This window comes from Sinocyclocheilus anshuiensis, unplaced genomic scaffold (genome assembly GCF_001515605.1).
Source record: "Sinocyclocheilus anshuiensis isolate Anshui unplaced genomic scaffold, SAMN03320099.WGS_v1.1 scaffold107, whole genome shotgun sequence".
NCBI classification, from domain to species: Eukaryota; Metazoa; Chordata; class Actinopteri; order Cypriniformes; family Cyprinidae; genus Sinocyclocheilus; species Sinocyclocheilus anshuiensis.
This window is the reverse complement of record NW_015549584.1, coordinates 1,214,417-1,230,266: the sequence shown is the minus strand read 5'-3', so window position 1 is coordinate 1,230,266 and position 15,850 is coordinate 1,214,417. Positions and strand designations below refer to the sequence as shown.

The 15,850-nt window shown below is 36.7% G+C and overlaps 1 protein-coding gene across 3 annotated transcripts in view; it reads right to left on the bottom strand.

Moving 5' to 3' along the window:
- Positions 1 to 474: 474 nt before the first annotated feature.
- pde4d (phosphodiesterase 4D, cAMP-specific) overlaps positions 475 to 15,850 on the bottom strand; it is a 42,815-nt gene continuing 27,439 nt past the window's right edge. For 2 of the 3 annotated variants that reach the window (XM_016446190.1, XM_016446189.1), the window contains exons 6-15: positions 14,754 to 14,866; positions 9,066 to 9,159; positions 8,538 to 8,713; positions 7,376 to 7,474; positions 7,116 to 7,280; positions 6,904 to 7,003; positions 4,752 to 4,906; positions 4,456 to 4,578; positions 3,966 to 4,148; positions 476 to 1,775 (exon numbers count right to left, since the gene is read on the bottom strand). In XM_016446190.1, coding sequence (XP_016301676.1) covers positions 1,290 to 1,775; positions 3,966 to 4,148; positions 4,456 to 4,578; positions 4,752 to 4,906; positions 6,904 to 7,003; positions 7,116 to 7,280; positions 7,376 to 7,474; positions 8,538 to 8,713; positions 9,066 to 9,159; positions 14,754 to 14,866 — 1,694 coding nt within the window. In that variant the 3' untranslated portion in view covers positions 476 to 1,289. Of the gene's footprint in view, positions 1,776 to 3,965; positions 4,149 to 4,455; positions 4,579 to 4,751; positions 4,907 to 6,903; positions 7,004 to 7,115; positions 7,281 to 7,375; positions 7,475 to 8,537; positions 8,714 to 9,065; positions 9,160 to 14,753; positions 14,867 to 15,850 lie in introns of all 3 variants that reach the window. The other variant, XM_016446192.1, reaches the window with a different exon arrangement.

The following is a 15,850-nucleotide window of genomic DNA, read 5'->3' as shown; positions in this document are numbered from 1 at the left end:
AAAACATTGCGACTGGTAATGTTTGGCAATGTCAAAAATAACCAAAATAAATACTAATTACAAAAAACAAAAAAGAAAATGAAAAGGTACAGTGCAACTAGATTCACACTTACAATGAGGCTCTGCACTGAAGCTGACTGTCCCATGATCATGTGACAACAGAAAGCACTAAATTGAGCTTGATCATTTATGTCAGCTGTTTTCTGTTTAACTGGCCAGGGACGTATGGCACCAAACAGCTGGCAAACATTTCTGAGAAACAAATGAGCAGGGCCATAATAATAATAATAATAATAATAATAATAATGCAAATAGTATTATTTAATTATAATAATAATTCATATTGTTATTTATAAAGTGATAACCAGGATTCATTTTACTCCATTGCTAGCAAGATAGACAACAATGATAGGCAACAAAAACATTTAAGGCTTATTCAAGCTATTATTTCATAACCGATTTATAGCAGAGTTCTTGTTCTTGGGCGAATACATTTAAAAAAAAAAAGTTGAAATATGGTCATAATCAGGTATTATTTAACAGAGCAACTTATTGTTCAAAAAATAATATTTTAAAATTATTTTCAGATCTGGATTGAATGCAACAAATAAAGGTATAACAAAAAAAAGTGGAAATTACCACATTTACATATTTACCCCAAATATGGTAATTTAAATGAAAATGAGTATTTTCAGTGTGAAAATGGTGTCTCACGAGTTCTTTTCACTTTGGTACCATGTTCATTGACTTCAAATAATGACTGATACACAAACACAACAGACAGCTAAATCCAGATCAATAACACATTCAAGGCATCAGGAAGACGTGAAGTTCAAAGCATGGAGTATTCACTTCTAAAGTGTTTGTCTGCTAAAATACTTCGAGTTGCCACTTTCCTTCAGATAAACAGGAACAAATAGTGTCTCGTTGGTGAAAAACAGCTGCTTTCTGAGTTAAATGTTTCTGAAATACAGTTTCAGTCAAAAAAATAAAGAATAGATAAAGTACCTCACAATCAGGAATACAAGTCGAGCTTTTTAACCTTTCATTTGTTTAGTTTGTCTGTATGAATGACAGGTGGAAGTGGAAAAGATATTCCTGAGTGTAAAAATGGCTAAAACTCAAAGAGTGAGGAATGAAAAATAAAAAAACAGGTTAAAGGCGGACATTTAAAAAGCACTTCTGAACGACGTATGCAAAATAGACAATGAAAAACACTAATATCTTAACCATAAATAAGTGTTTCTCCTCTCTAATATAAAAAAGTTCAGGTGCCGTGTCATACTGTGTTATGTGTTGGCAGTGTCCTCTTCCTCCTCCTCCTCCTCTTCCTCCTCTAAAACACAGGGTTCTGATATTTCCCTTTCCTCCTCCTGCTCGTCCTCTTCGTCCTCGTCCTCCTGTGCGTCCCCCACCTGCTCGTCCAGGGGGATCTCTGTACATTCCGAGTCCTGTGTGCAAAGGGTTTTAGAGTCACTGCAGCTGTTTTCCTCCTCTTCCTCCTCCTCCTCTTCATCAGGAGGGCTGCCGCTGTCCTTCTCCGTGTCGGATTCTCCGTCCTCCTCCAGAGTCAGTTCAAACTGGAACTTATCCTGGCCGGCGGTGCGTCGGCCCTCGCTGCTGGTGTCCAGCGCTGGAGAGGGGCTCTGGGGGATGGTGCTCTGGTACCACTCCCTGTTGTCCTCCAGTGTGTCCAAGATGTCCTGGGCGTCTGGGTGCACCAAGTCTGCCCACGTCTCCCACAGTGGGTGCACAATGTAATCGATGAAGCCCACCTAGAACAAAAGAGAAAGAGAAAAAAAAAAATCCTTTGAAAGAAGGTTTGTATACTGTCGTAAAATATTTATTAGTATACACAATATATTGAGTTATCAGTTTTTACATAATATCTACTGAGGTATTTAAAAGGATTTATAAAATATCTGGCATATACACTACCATTCAAATGTTTGGGGTCAGTAATTTAATACTTTTCTTGAGCAAGGACACGTTAAATTGATTAAAAGTGAAGACATTTATACGAAATATTTATATTTCAAACAAATGCTGTTCTTTTGCAACTTTCAAATATTAAGCAGCACAACTGTCTTCAACATTGATAATAATAAGAAACGTTTCTTGAGCAGCAAATCAGCATATTAAAGTGATTTCTGAATGATCATGTGATACCGAAGACTGGAGTAATGACTGCTGAAAATTCAGTTTCGCCATCACAGGAATAAATGTTTTTAAATATATTAAAATAGAAAACAGTTATTTTCAATAGTAATAATATTTCAAAATATTCTTGATTTTACAGTGTTTTTGATCAAATAAATGCAGTCTTGGTAAAGACTTACCAAACCCAACCCAAACATACATTCGCAAAAATGTTAACCATTTGATGCATGAATTAAATCATGAGGAAAAAATCTGTCCTTTTTACTTTTTACTTTACTTTTTCTTTAAAATAAAATATAATAATTCATAATCTGTTTATTTTTTCAACAATATATTTTATATAAGAACACCAACTCCATGGGATTTATGCTGTAATAAATTATAATACACAAAAATAACAATAACAAAGAGGACAGCCATATAGACTTATGGGTAAGGCTCAGAAGGTCATCACATGGTAGTTTGGATGTAACATCCCACCCTGAATGGTTACAATTGCTTTAAACATCTGACTCCATGCATAACGGTTACAAATAAAAATCTTTTTTTTTTTTAGATTAGAGCTTTATTAACCCCCTTGGGGCAATTAATTCTGACTTTCGTAGTGCTTCACAAATACAACACTTAACACACACATACAAATACTCAAAATACACCAAATACATAAGAGAAGGAAAAATAATAATAATAATAATAATAAATCAACTAAATTTATTACATAAACATATTGCTTCAGGCACAAAAGTAAATTTGTACCGATTTGTGGAACATGTAATTGACCGTAAACGTCTCCCAATGGGCATCCATTTAAAATAATCATTCAAAGGGTGTGTGCAGTCTCCTATAATTTTATGTGCCATCCTCATCACTTGCTGGTCATAATAAAACGTAAGACTTCGCAAGGGAACCTAACATTTTTGAGCACATATTAACAATACCTTAACAATAGATTTTTGTTCTTTGTAGACAATAAGGAAAACCAACAAATAAAGGAAAAGAACAGGATACTTTCAACAAATGAATTATAGAAAGTCCTGAGAATGACTCTCCGTACATTAAAAGAATTCAGCTTCCTCAACACATACAATCTTAGATGTGACTTTTTAATGATTGCATCTGTGTTTTGATCAAACTTCAGCCTATTATCAATAATCGTTCCTAAATACTTGTATTCCTCCACTACATGAACCTGTGTGTCATTAATGACCACCCTTTGAGGTGCAAGTGTTTTCCTACTAAAATTGATGATCATCTCTTTCGTTTTTGACACATTCAAATCTAATTTCATCCTATTACACCATAAAATAAAATCATCCAAAACCGGACCATATTCCTGATCTGGATATGACAGCAAAGACAGAAGCACAGTATCATCTGCATATTTGACCAAATAACTATTATTGTACAAACTCTGACAATCATTTGCATATAAAATGAAAAGAACAGGAGAAAGTACACAGCCTTGTGGTGAACCTATAGAAATATTGAACATGTCCGATAAGACCCCATTAACTCTAACCTTTTGTTTCCTATCTGTTAAAAAATTCACAATCCATAAAACTAAACCATGGTTAAAATTAAACTGACTAATAAGTTTTAAAAATAAAATAATAGGTTGCAAAAAATTAAATGCAGACGAAAAGTCCACAAACAAAAGCCGCGCAAAAGCTCCACTATTTTCCAGATGTCGACTGAGAGCATTCAACATTTAGGAACATAATATAGAGTTAAATATGAAATATATAAGCTTGATTATTTTGTGTTCCATTATTTCATTCATCTTTATCTACCCTGAGCTGGCTTACCTGGGACTTCTCGACTGAAGCGTTGTGCTTGTCGCACATGGGGCTGATCTCCATGCCGCGCTCCCGCTCTCTGTCCCCCTGACTGAAGAACTCCTCCATGATGCGGTCCGTCCACTGCTTGTACAACTGCAGCGGCTTGGTGGGGTTACTGAGGTCTGCACAGTGCACCATGTTCTGCAAGACCTGAGACACAGCCAAAAGCTGTCAGTTACGCATTCAAATGAATATTTACATTAATTTACATATTCAGAAGTATATTATCATATTCAAATTTGGGTGATGAATTCTCAGAGCGGAGGCTTTTTTTTTTTTTTTATGTATTCATATATTTTATGTAAAACAATTCTACATTAATACAAATATTACTTGTCAATTAACAAATGTTATAAATTAATTACAAAAAAAGAGAAACACTACTTTTAACAAGCTCAAATCATCATCTTTATTGCCATATCTACAATACAAAATGAGTTTTAATAAAAGGACCAACCTGTATCCTGTCAGAGTAGTTATCCAGCAGTAATACCCCAGAACTGGTCACCTTTTTGGTCTCCACCATGGTTTTCAGATCCGCCAACAAATTCATGTGCTTAGACATGTCTGTGGCCAGAACCTGCAAAATAGGATGGATAATCATCAATTTTAGCTGAAGAGAACCTATTTTCACATCAAATAAAGTTTAGTTCCATATTACAAGTATCAGTGCAATTAAACTGCAAAAACAGTCCAGTGTGATAAATTATAGCTAAACTATAGACCGACGACACATTTAACATCGTGACTCACAATGTCAATGACCATCTTGCGGAGTGACTGTCTCTGTTTCTTGGTCAGGTTCTGGAAGATGTCACAGTTCTCCTCCTGCAGCAGTTTAAAACCTACAGCCAGATGATGATTCTCCAACACAGACGAATCATTATACATGAGGGCCAGCTCAGAGTCTGAGATGGGAGAGAAAAAAAGAGGAAGCACAATTAATTCTATACTGTACTAACTCGACAGCTCTTGTATTTGTAATTCTTGGTGGACTTTCTATGTAGAGTATAGCAGCCTAAATAATAAATTTCAGTTTATTGGAAGGCTACAGTTTTGCTTTAAAGGGGTCATATGATGCGAATTCAAGTTTTCCTTTCTCTTTGGAGTGTTACAAGTTGATTGTGCATAGATAAGATCCCTGAAGTTGCAAAGACTAAAGTCTCAAAACCAAAGAGATATTCTTTATCAAAGTTAAGACTGCCACACCCCCCTAAAACGGCTCGTTCTAACACGCCCCCACATATCTAGGTCACTATGTGGGAATATTTGCATAATGCGCCCAAATGTGCACGCAAAGAAAGAAGGCGTGGTTTCAGTAACCGCAGTTAGTGTTGAAGCAGCCATGTCAGGGAGACGCTGTGTGCTTCTAGGCGAAAGCAAAAGCACTTTATTTGGCCTTCCGAAAGTAGATGCATTTAGGAATCTTTAAGATCACTTACAACAGAACAGCAATGCATTTTATGGACGACCGTTTCATGAACCCTATTTGAAAAATAATGTGTTTTTTGAACATTAAAGCATGTCAACATATTCTGTTACACCAAATACACAAAATAATGATCTTTAAAAAAGCATCATATGACCCCTTTAAAAGGGCGCACAAGTCGTATGAACCACTTTCATGGTGCTTTTTTTGGAGCTTGACCTTTCAGAACTGCGTAACGTTTCATCAAAATGTCTCGTTCCACGGCTAAAAACAGCAGCATATAGGTATGGAACAACATGCATCCTCCTCTTGTGTTCAAGTTCCTGCTGAGCTTGTGACAAGCACCACTGGTCCCTCCATTAGTCATTGACGGGATTTTACCAGCTGTGCGGGTGGGACACGTGAGTTTTGTGATTCACCGACACATGTAGCCCACCTAGCACATGCATCCATAGCATGTGAAAATCACTCGATTGACCACTTGCTGCACGTGATAACAGCTTAAACGTATTGATTCCTCTTTGTGTGGGTCTGCTACTTTGAACAACCGTGATTAAGCTAAAAGTGGTTCTGACAGCTGTGAAAAACATTGCACACATGTAAACTGTAGGAAGCAACGTGATGCTCCTTTACGGATACAATGGGAATAGGGTTTGCTTTTTTGATTTAGTATAGTATGTAGACTTTTCCCAGCCAACCTGGACCATGTATAGCAACTTTGCATTTTAAAGTATAACAGAGGTCTTATTAAAGGAATAGTTCACCCAAAAATGGACATTTGCTGAAAATTTGCTCAACCTCAGGCCATCCATGAGATTTTATTTATCAAAACAGATTTGGAGAAATTTAACATTATATCACTTGATCACCAATGGATCCTCTGCAGTGAATGGGTGCCATCAGAATGAGAGTCCAAACAGCTGATAAAAACATCACAATAATCCACACGACTCCAGTCCATCAATTAACATAAACTTTTGCTAAAATACGAGTACTCTATCCATAATATTGCTATGCGGTATGAAAAAGTCATATCCGTCTGAATCAGGAGAGAAATATGAACAGATCAAGCACCGTTCACAAGAAAAAAACAGCCAGAAGCAACAGTTTAAATTTAAAAGTCTTTGTTTCTTACAAACATGCAGATTTTCACTTTACAAGACGCTAATTGATGGACTGGAGACATATGGATTACTTGTGGATTACTGTGATGCTTTTATCAGCTGTTTGGACTCTCATTCTGACAGCACCCATTCACTACAGAGGATCCATTGGTAAGCAAGTGATGTTATGCTAAATTTCTCCAAATCTGTTCTGATGAGGAAACAAACTGATCTTGGATGGCCTGAGGGTAAGTAAATTTTCAGCAAGTTGACATTTTTGTGTAAACTATTCCTTTAATGCCACAGCAGCAAAAGAAAGAGAAACATGACACTTTAATAGTAAAGTGTCATGTTCTTAGAGCTAGAGACTTACTAGTGTTGATGAGAAACTGGTTGGAGACACCAGGATGGTCAACATCATGTATCGCACTGGCAAATATGGCAGCGAGTATTTCGAGGTCTGTAAACACAGCCTGAAAATAACAGACACAGAAAGATTTTCTTAAATCTCACATAATAGTCCACTTTTTTAATACCCAACAATCAGAAGAAACAGCATTGCATACTGGGACAGCAGTATCATACCTCAAGGGCAGGGGTTGATAACAGGACGTGAGTGGACTGTGTGACATCAGCAGCGTGGATGTTGTTGTGATAGGCAACGTCAGCATGGTAATGGTCCTCTAAAGTCATCAGATAGGTGATAAACGTGTCGAGGGGAATTTTAAACGTCTTTAACAAGTCCCTCTCCTACAGAAAGACCACCCATATGGTTTGTCCTTGTTAGCAGGAAAAGACATTAAAGCAAACTTGAGCTTGAGGGAACAAATACTGTAAAAATGTACCTGGAATATTGTGTACATCATAACCGTTAAAGGTCTGTTCCCAGAAAATTCTGACACTTTGAAGACATTAAGGCCCCATTTATTTACATCTTCAAGCTCCTGAAATGACACAAAGTGAAAGATATAGTCTGTATAGTAATAGTATAGTAATATTTCCTATATTGAAGTTTTCTGTACATCTCTAATTTATAGCCATTTTATTTTATACACTACCGTTAAAAAGTTTGAGGTTGGCAAGATTTTTTAAATGTGTTTGAAATACGTTTCTTATGCTCACCAAAGCTACATTTATTATATCAAGAATACAGTAAAACAGTGATATTACAATTTTAAAAAACTTTTTATTTTTTTTATTTTAATATTTTAAAATGTAATTTATTCCTGTGATGGCAAAGCTGAATTTTCAGCAGCCATTACTCCAGTCTTCAGTGCCACGTGATCCCTCAGAAATCATAATATTATGCTGATTTAGTGCTCAAAAAACAATATTTTTTTTATTATTATCAATGTTGAAAACAGTTGTGCCACTTAGTATTTTTATGTAAACAGTGAGACATTTTTTCTGGATTCTCTGATGAATAGAAAGTTCAATATAACCAAAGACTATAGAATACCCAAGACGTGTCACTCGTATAGGTTTGAATGGGGAAAAATGCAACGCTCAATATGGCCGCTCTATCGAACGAAGCCCAGCCTTCTGAGGAAAAGAGCCAATCACTAATCGGTAAAGTCAGCGCGTTAGAAGTCGCTGTTGCTATAGAAACAGTCAACGCTCTGAGACGTGCGCCTAGGACTGCGCATGTGCACTGGCTGGTCTAGCCTGAGAAATAAGCCTTTTTAAATGCTATTTAATCATAAGCTTTGCAAACAGTTTTGGAGAATTTGATGATTCCCCATTCAAAGAGATAGGAGCTGCACTTGCATGCCCGAGAGGTGTTTCAAAGATGGCCGCCGAGTGACATGACTTGCCTTAAAGGGACTTTGATATAACAGCATTTATTTAAAATATATATTTAAAATATTATAAATGTCTTATCTATTTAACATATCCTTGAAAAAAAAAATTCCGAACTTCTGAACGGCAGTGTATTTTTTTATATTTTAAAGCTTTATTATATAAGATAATTTATTTATTATTATTTAATATATATTTTAAGATTACCTTGGCCAGCTCATCTTCTGTTTCAGTTTTGACTCCAAACCGAGGGATGTTAGTGTTGGTAAGGCTGGAACTGTGCGTTAACTTTTTTACACCACTAATCTGGGACATTGGCCTTTTCTTCTTCTCCTTGTCTTTCTGGGACTGGGGCGATGGCATTTCCACCTCGTGTTGCTTGTCTAGAGAAACAGAAATCGCTCAGAGAAGGTTCTAGAAATTTTTGTAAAAGAATAGTGGGCTATGGTCATTTAATGGTCTCACTTGTGACTGATTATTTAGCTACACGACCGTCAGGCTACAGAGCTGCTGTTGACCTGCTTTTTGCTCATAATCAGCACTTCAGTTGTCCTAGTTCTCTGAGTTTCCCCAAAAATTTCACACAGCCGCCCTCCTCCAGTCAAAACGCTTTGACTCATTTGTTCATTTAAAAATGCTGTGCATGTTGCCACATAACATTATAGTTGTATTCTACACCCAGTGTATGTAAACATCCATGTTTGATCTTTATTATGGTTTTCGTGGGACACTCACCTAAGAATGTACTGGAGATGAACTCAGACACCTGGTTACCAGATCGGCTCATCTCAGAGAGGTGAGTCAATTCTCTATTCAACATCCTCTTGAACTGTTGAGAGATAAACAAACAAGGAAAATTATTATTAATTTTTTTTTTTAGATTTAGACATATTTTGTGTGAAAAAAGTATGACTGTTTTTTGAGTATCCATAATTATTTATGGAAAAACTGAAAAAAATAAATAAATCAAAGTAAAAATATCTAGTATGGAGGTGTTGTGTAACATTTTAGCACCATTGTCCAAACACCCCCTCTTTTATTCACTGCTCTAGAAACCATTTTACCTTTTTTAATCATTTAATGGATTTTCCGTTGTCAGTTATGTCGCTATCTGTTAGCAGATACACCATGATATCAAGGCTGAGTCCTCCAAACAACCCAAAACATATGAATCCTCTCACACTGTTGAGAATGTCAGGTCACACCAGATCGACGCCACAAAACAAAACCTTTTTCCCCATTTCTAACAAGATTTGCAGACACCAGCTAGAGATGAAAACCACCGCATGCTCAAAAATAAACTTGCTAATGTGCGCAAACAAACAACTAAGCACATGATGTGCTGGTCCTTTTTATAGTAGTTTGGTTCAAATAGTGATACAGCCTAAACGAAAATAGGAAAGTAAAAACTAACAAGGCATAGAATAGAAATAAAAAAAGAAAATTTTGGTTTTTAAGTACTGTAATTATGATGAAATGCAGATTTTAAATATGCATAATCTAAACATAAAAATACAAAAATGCCATTAATTAACAAATTCATTAATTTAGATACCTGTCGTTAGATATCATGTTTCTTTATGCAACCTTTGTTCTTTATGTAACCACATACTGAACACCAGTAATAAACAATAGCAGCCCATCCAACCTCATTCCAATATAAGAATACAGTATTTCATGATTGATTAGCTTACCTTAATGTATCCCCAAGAAACTGACAGCAAATAATTTGCCTCAGGCATTTTGAATGAGTAAGTCCAGATAGCAGATGAAATTAGAAAACACTGGCTGATAGGTAAAACGAACAAAAACTGCTCAGCGAGAGGATCTCAAAGCTCTATTTATTTTGTAATCCACCTGAACTAAGGTTATGATATTACACTAAACCCCATCTGAAAAGTCCAGAAATTCCAAGGCATTCCTTGCGATGGCTGACTCCATTGTTAAGAAACCTGGCAAGATTCCATCTAAGACAGAGGAGGGCGTGAAGAAGCCATGGCATTGTCTGATAGCATCTATCCGTGATAGAATATGCCCAGTTAACAGCTTCCAAATAAGGCTGCGTTTCACACAATCATTCAGGTGAGAGTCTCTGACTGCAGCCCTGCCAATCAGGCGGCTCCTCCAGATTAGAATGAGCTCATCACTGCAGCCGATTGGCCGAGCTGAGCTCGCATGTAAATCCTCTGGGAGTGCTTTCCTCCTCAGGAGCCCTCCCACTTCACCCTCTAGATGTTTGCAGCTCAGTTGGAGGATGTGTTTCTTTGTACGAGAGCTCTTTAATACAGCAGATAGCTCCCCAAAAAGGCACACAGTCATTATGTGTGGTTTGGATTAATGCGTGTTCACGTCACGTTTGAATAAGCGCATATGTGTGTGGACAGATGCGGGTGTATGTGTGGAGGGGTGAGGTAATCTTCATGACATGATGTGAGGTTTGGAAGTGGACATTGTGTCAGCCAAACTCATAAAATATTCAGTGAAGTTCATTCACATAAACCCACAGAGGGGAGTCAATGGAGAACATATGTCATATGAACAAGAACAAAACAAACCGATGACGCCGTGCTAGATTTGTCCTGGTAAAATGTTAATGAGCCCTTGAATAAAGCAAAAACTATGCCGGGAAATGTGCCATTTTATTATTTTACTGATTGTAACTAGAAAAAAAAAACAATAAATTTTTTCCACTGGCCCAGTAGTTTAGACTTTTTACTAGCCCTGCTCTATGGCAAGACCATTAAAAGTGACACTTGTATATTAAATGTAATAAAAAAATAAATAATATATAAGTAAATAATAAAATTATATTAAATTTAATTGATTTAATTCATTTATAGCTGTCATGGAGCAAATAAAAAATGTGTATACACATATAAACATTTACAAATGTACAAGTTTTTAATTTGCTCCATGACTGCTATAAACATAATAAATGCATCTACCTATTCTTGCATATTTATCAGCAGAATTCTGTCAAATTGGCAAAAATGCACTTATTTTTGCAACAAAAAAAAACAAAAAACTAAAATGTATGTATTTTATGCACTGTAATTATGATAAAATATGCATTTTAAATATATACATTATGAATATAAAAATACAAAAATGCAAATATATATGATGGCTATATACGTAATAATGCTTCTTCCTGCATATTTCTACCAGCAGAATTCTGTCAAATTTGCAAAAATTCAGTCAAATTAGCAAAATACTACAATTTTCAAGTCATAAAAAACCAGCAATCTATATGCATTATAACATAAATATATGGTCAGGGCCTGAAGTATTTAGCCAAATGTATGATAACTGTGTAATAGACTTCCAATGGCCTACTATCCAAAAACACATTGCACCCAGAGAGCAAGTGACTAAAAAAGTACCTGTAGGCCTCGGACATGTTTAGAAACATGTCACTGAGGTATTGTACCAAAACCTGTGTCTTTACACTGAGCTGGACAGAGCCAGTGGCAGGAATACGCACTGCACGGCAGCAAATAAAGACCCGAGGCAGTGGAGCTGACAGAACATGGTCAGGGATTATTTCACACTTCTGGTCCCTGTGTACCACTAGTGGGATGCGGAGTAATTTGCAGCTTTACTGGAGCAGATGAGCCGACGGTAATAGGCTGTTGCGGGTCCGTGCGGACAGAGGTGACTGTGTTTCTATTGTTGGAACATCTAGAGGGTGTTAAAACACGTCTCCCAGCAAAATATGGAAAGATATCACACAATTTGTAGCTGTGATTCCTTGAAAATGTGTTTTCTGGGACAGAGGCCTAAATAATGATTTGTTCCTGAATCCATCCCTCTAGTTTAATAATATGCCTTGTAGATCAAAAGCAACGTTCATTCATTATTTCTTCTGAACTTGCAAGGGATTTGATAACGTCTATAAACTGTGAGCTCAAAATAACATAATGTTGACTTCAGTTCAAAATAACATCATTCTTATTCTAATATAAACTGCACATATACTATTCCAGCAGACTAAACAGTAACAACATAGCCATTGAGCACTCTTTGATTAATTACAATGATGCATACGTTTTCAGACCTCTCAAATATCTATAACACGCATACAGCTTTGAAAAAGGGCATTTCTCTGATGCAATTCAGATGAGCAAATAATCAACAATACAAAAATAAAACAAATTCAATATTACAAAATATCAGATCAGATAGCATGTAAACTGTAAATTTTCCTAAAGTGACACTGTCCAACAGTTACATGAAAGCAGGTTAAATGAAATCAAAAGTAATCAAAATGAACTTACAGTAAAATGACTTGAAACACAAAATCATCCAAAAAATGACTATTAATAATAATATCTGAACTAACCAAAAAACTGCATGAAATTAAAAAAGAATAATAATAAAATTAAAAACAAAGCAGTAATATAACATGATTTTTACTGAAGCATTAGTTTGACTTTGAACTGACTTGGTTGTAGTAGTATATAGTTAATATAATAGTGTTTAATGTAGCGTCTGGACCAATCAAAAACACAATTTTTCATTTGATTTAACAAATCAGTTATTCATTAGATTAACAAGTCGTCACAGACCCCTCACCCAGTGTGTGTGTGTGTATGTGTATGTTAGACCAGTTTAAGTGTTTATGTAGTATGTTAGACTAGTTTAAGTGTTTATGTGGTTAATAAAGTCTTACTTGTATCACACTTGACGTTGTTCATTGTTTGCTCATAACTGGAGTCACTTAATCATGCAGATTTATGCTACAAGCTCGGTGTAGAATTGTACAGTAGGAAAGTTATTTCCCTTAACCAGGAAATTAACGTTCTTAGAATTGACACAGTTGACCCTGAGAGGTCAAGTAAATATCTACAGCGGATCTAAATATCTATAATTAATTATAACTAGTTATGATTAATTATTCATATTTCCCCATGAGCTGATTCGCTACATTAATATAACAGATAAACATACTATCAATAGAAATAATATATTTTACATAAAAATAGACAGAACATATATAAATATTAAATAATAGTTCTTAAATAATATTTTACATAATAATATAAAAATATTAAATTATATTTTGTTAAAACTAATATATTTTATTATAATTAAATATATATTATATTAATATATAATTATTATTAATAGAACATCATTATTCATTGATAGCATAAGGTCACATGAGACTAATGTTTTAGTCTCATGAAAATATGTAGCCTTGAAATATCTAATATAAATGATGTACCTGGACTGATTTGCTACCCAGATATCACTGCTTGATCAAAAAAAGTCTTACAGACTAATCCCTATAGCTACAAAATTACATTTCAGAGTTATAAAACAGATCTAAATTGAATTCTTATGGTGAAATAGATATGTTTTTCTGTCATTGAAATGGAAGATGTATTCAAGCACCCAGGCTATTTATGAACACTGACTGCTAATAAATCATAAAAACAATAGCAGCTGGACATCTCCACACAACCGCTAAAAATGTTTTTCATAACAGTCTAGCTATTTCTGTTCTGAAACAACACGAAAACAGTGTTATTTATAACAGTCAAGTAGGATATAACACTTGCGTGGCGAGTGTGAGGCAGTTTTATACGGGATACGCCACTATTGCTATTGAGCTAAAGCAACAAAGCAAACTGACAGGCCTTGTGCGTTTCCATGGATACTGGGTATTGAGGAGGGAAAGGGAGGAGTGGGGGTTCGGTCGAGCGAGACGTATGAAAATGTGAGTATTTGACGCTTCTGTTACTTATGTCTGGTCACCTCTGTCAGACCTTTAGCCCGGTTGTCTAAGAAATATTAGAAGCTCCTCAAATCTTGTTTTTTTTATAAAGTGTTGTGGCTGAGTGGACTAGACAGGATACACACTACAGGCTGATTAGCATGCTGTATGTGTACTGGGGCCTTGCTGGAGACTGTGAGCATGCTCAGTGCAGCCTGAATGACGATTCTGCTGCTGTTATTGCAAACAGTGCACTGCTTAAAAGACACCAAATCATGACACTCAATGATCTAAATAAGCTTATTTTTCTAAAAACAACTAAACAGTTTAGTCATTTATTATTTGAGCAGACTGCCACTTTAGAATGTTAATCATCTCAAGCTCATTTTTAAATGAATGTACAATACTGACAAGGCTACAATCACAGTATGATCAGGTCTACCAGAATTCAACAAACAACAAAAATAGTCATTTGATCTTAAGGCACTATATCATACTGTATATTGTGCACAAGTGCAAAATAATTCAGCATAAAATAAAATATAAAACATTTTATGAATAAAAAAAGTTACAAGTCCACAATATGAGCCCCATTTGTGACTGTGAGTGGAAACTGAAAACCTGAAACACTTCATCAACTTGCAGAACTGTCCTAGGGAATCCTAAAAAGCAAAAAATAACCCAAGACGCCTAGATCTTCTCACCTTGTTGGATGCCATCTCGCTGACCGAATGCCTGGTTTGGAGGGTCTCAAGCTGGTCGAGGCACCAGTCCAGCTCCTCCAGGGTCTCTGTGGCCAGTTTCTGGTAGGCCTCCTCTGGAGGAAGAGAAGGAGGCAAGGAGTCAGATCTCAGATGCTTTAGGGGTCTAGCTGAGGCTCCCAGCAGAGGGCCCAAACTGCTGTAGACCGCCATGTTGGGATATCCCGACAGAACGCATGGGTGATTCTTCATGCTGTGCTGAAGCCCTCCACAGTGAATGATGGCGCCCCAAATTGAGCCAAAAAACAAGGTTTCCAAAAACACCGTAATCCAAACGAGGCACCGTAACGACCAGGAGTGGGAGTCAGATCTCGTGAGAAGCGGGGAACACTATATCCCTTACGAAAACATACAAAGGGGTCACATAAACCAACACTCACGCCGCTCACAAACAAAACGACAGTCACTGCAGAATCTATAGTCCTACATGTCGAGGAGCCCGGAGTCAAACCTCTCATCTCGGGACAGGGAGAATGTCATTGCTGTGGGCAGGCCCATCTCTGCGTGACAGATGCCGGTCTACATCCAAGAAGCCGAGGAGCGTGCGGTGGCCCCTAGGAGCATGCGATCTGACCCATAACAAAGCATACAGGCATAGTGGCATAACAATAACACACACATATACTCGCTAATACACGCATACGAGCACAAACGCAAAGCATACAGAGGCTTGATGCCAACAGATGAGTGACTTGTCCCGGTTTCCAGTCTGCCGCAAAAGAGAACAAAGGTGTTCGCATCTGCCTGCCCCCTTTTCTCAGAGCAGTGGATGCCCTGCACGAACACGGGGCAGCCGTGGAGCGTCGCTAGCTGAACGTGAGCCGAGCTTCCTCTTGAAACAGAAGCCTAAAGCCTGCCAGTGCCGCTGCATGCAGGAGAGAGAGGACTTCAGCTAAAACCTGACATGAACTTTACAGGATTTGGAGCTGAGGAGCTTAGGTCCTTCACAGCTGACAGTCTGAGAAAGGTTAGAGGTGTCCAATGTGTGTTTTTTTTTTTGTTCTTGGAGAGGATGCTTTATGATTTAGGTTTATAAAGAT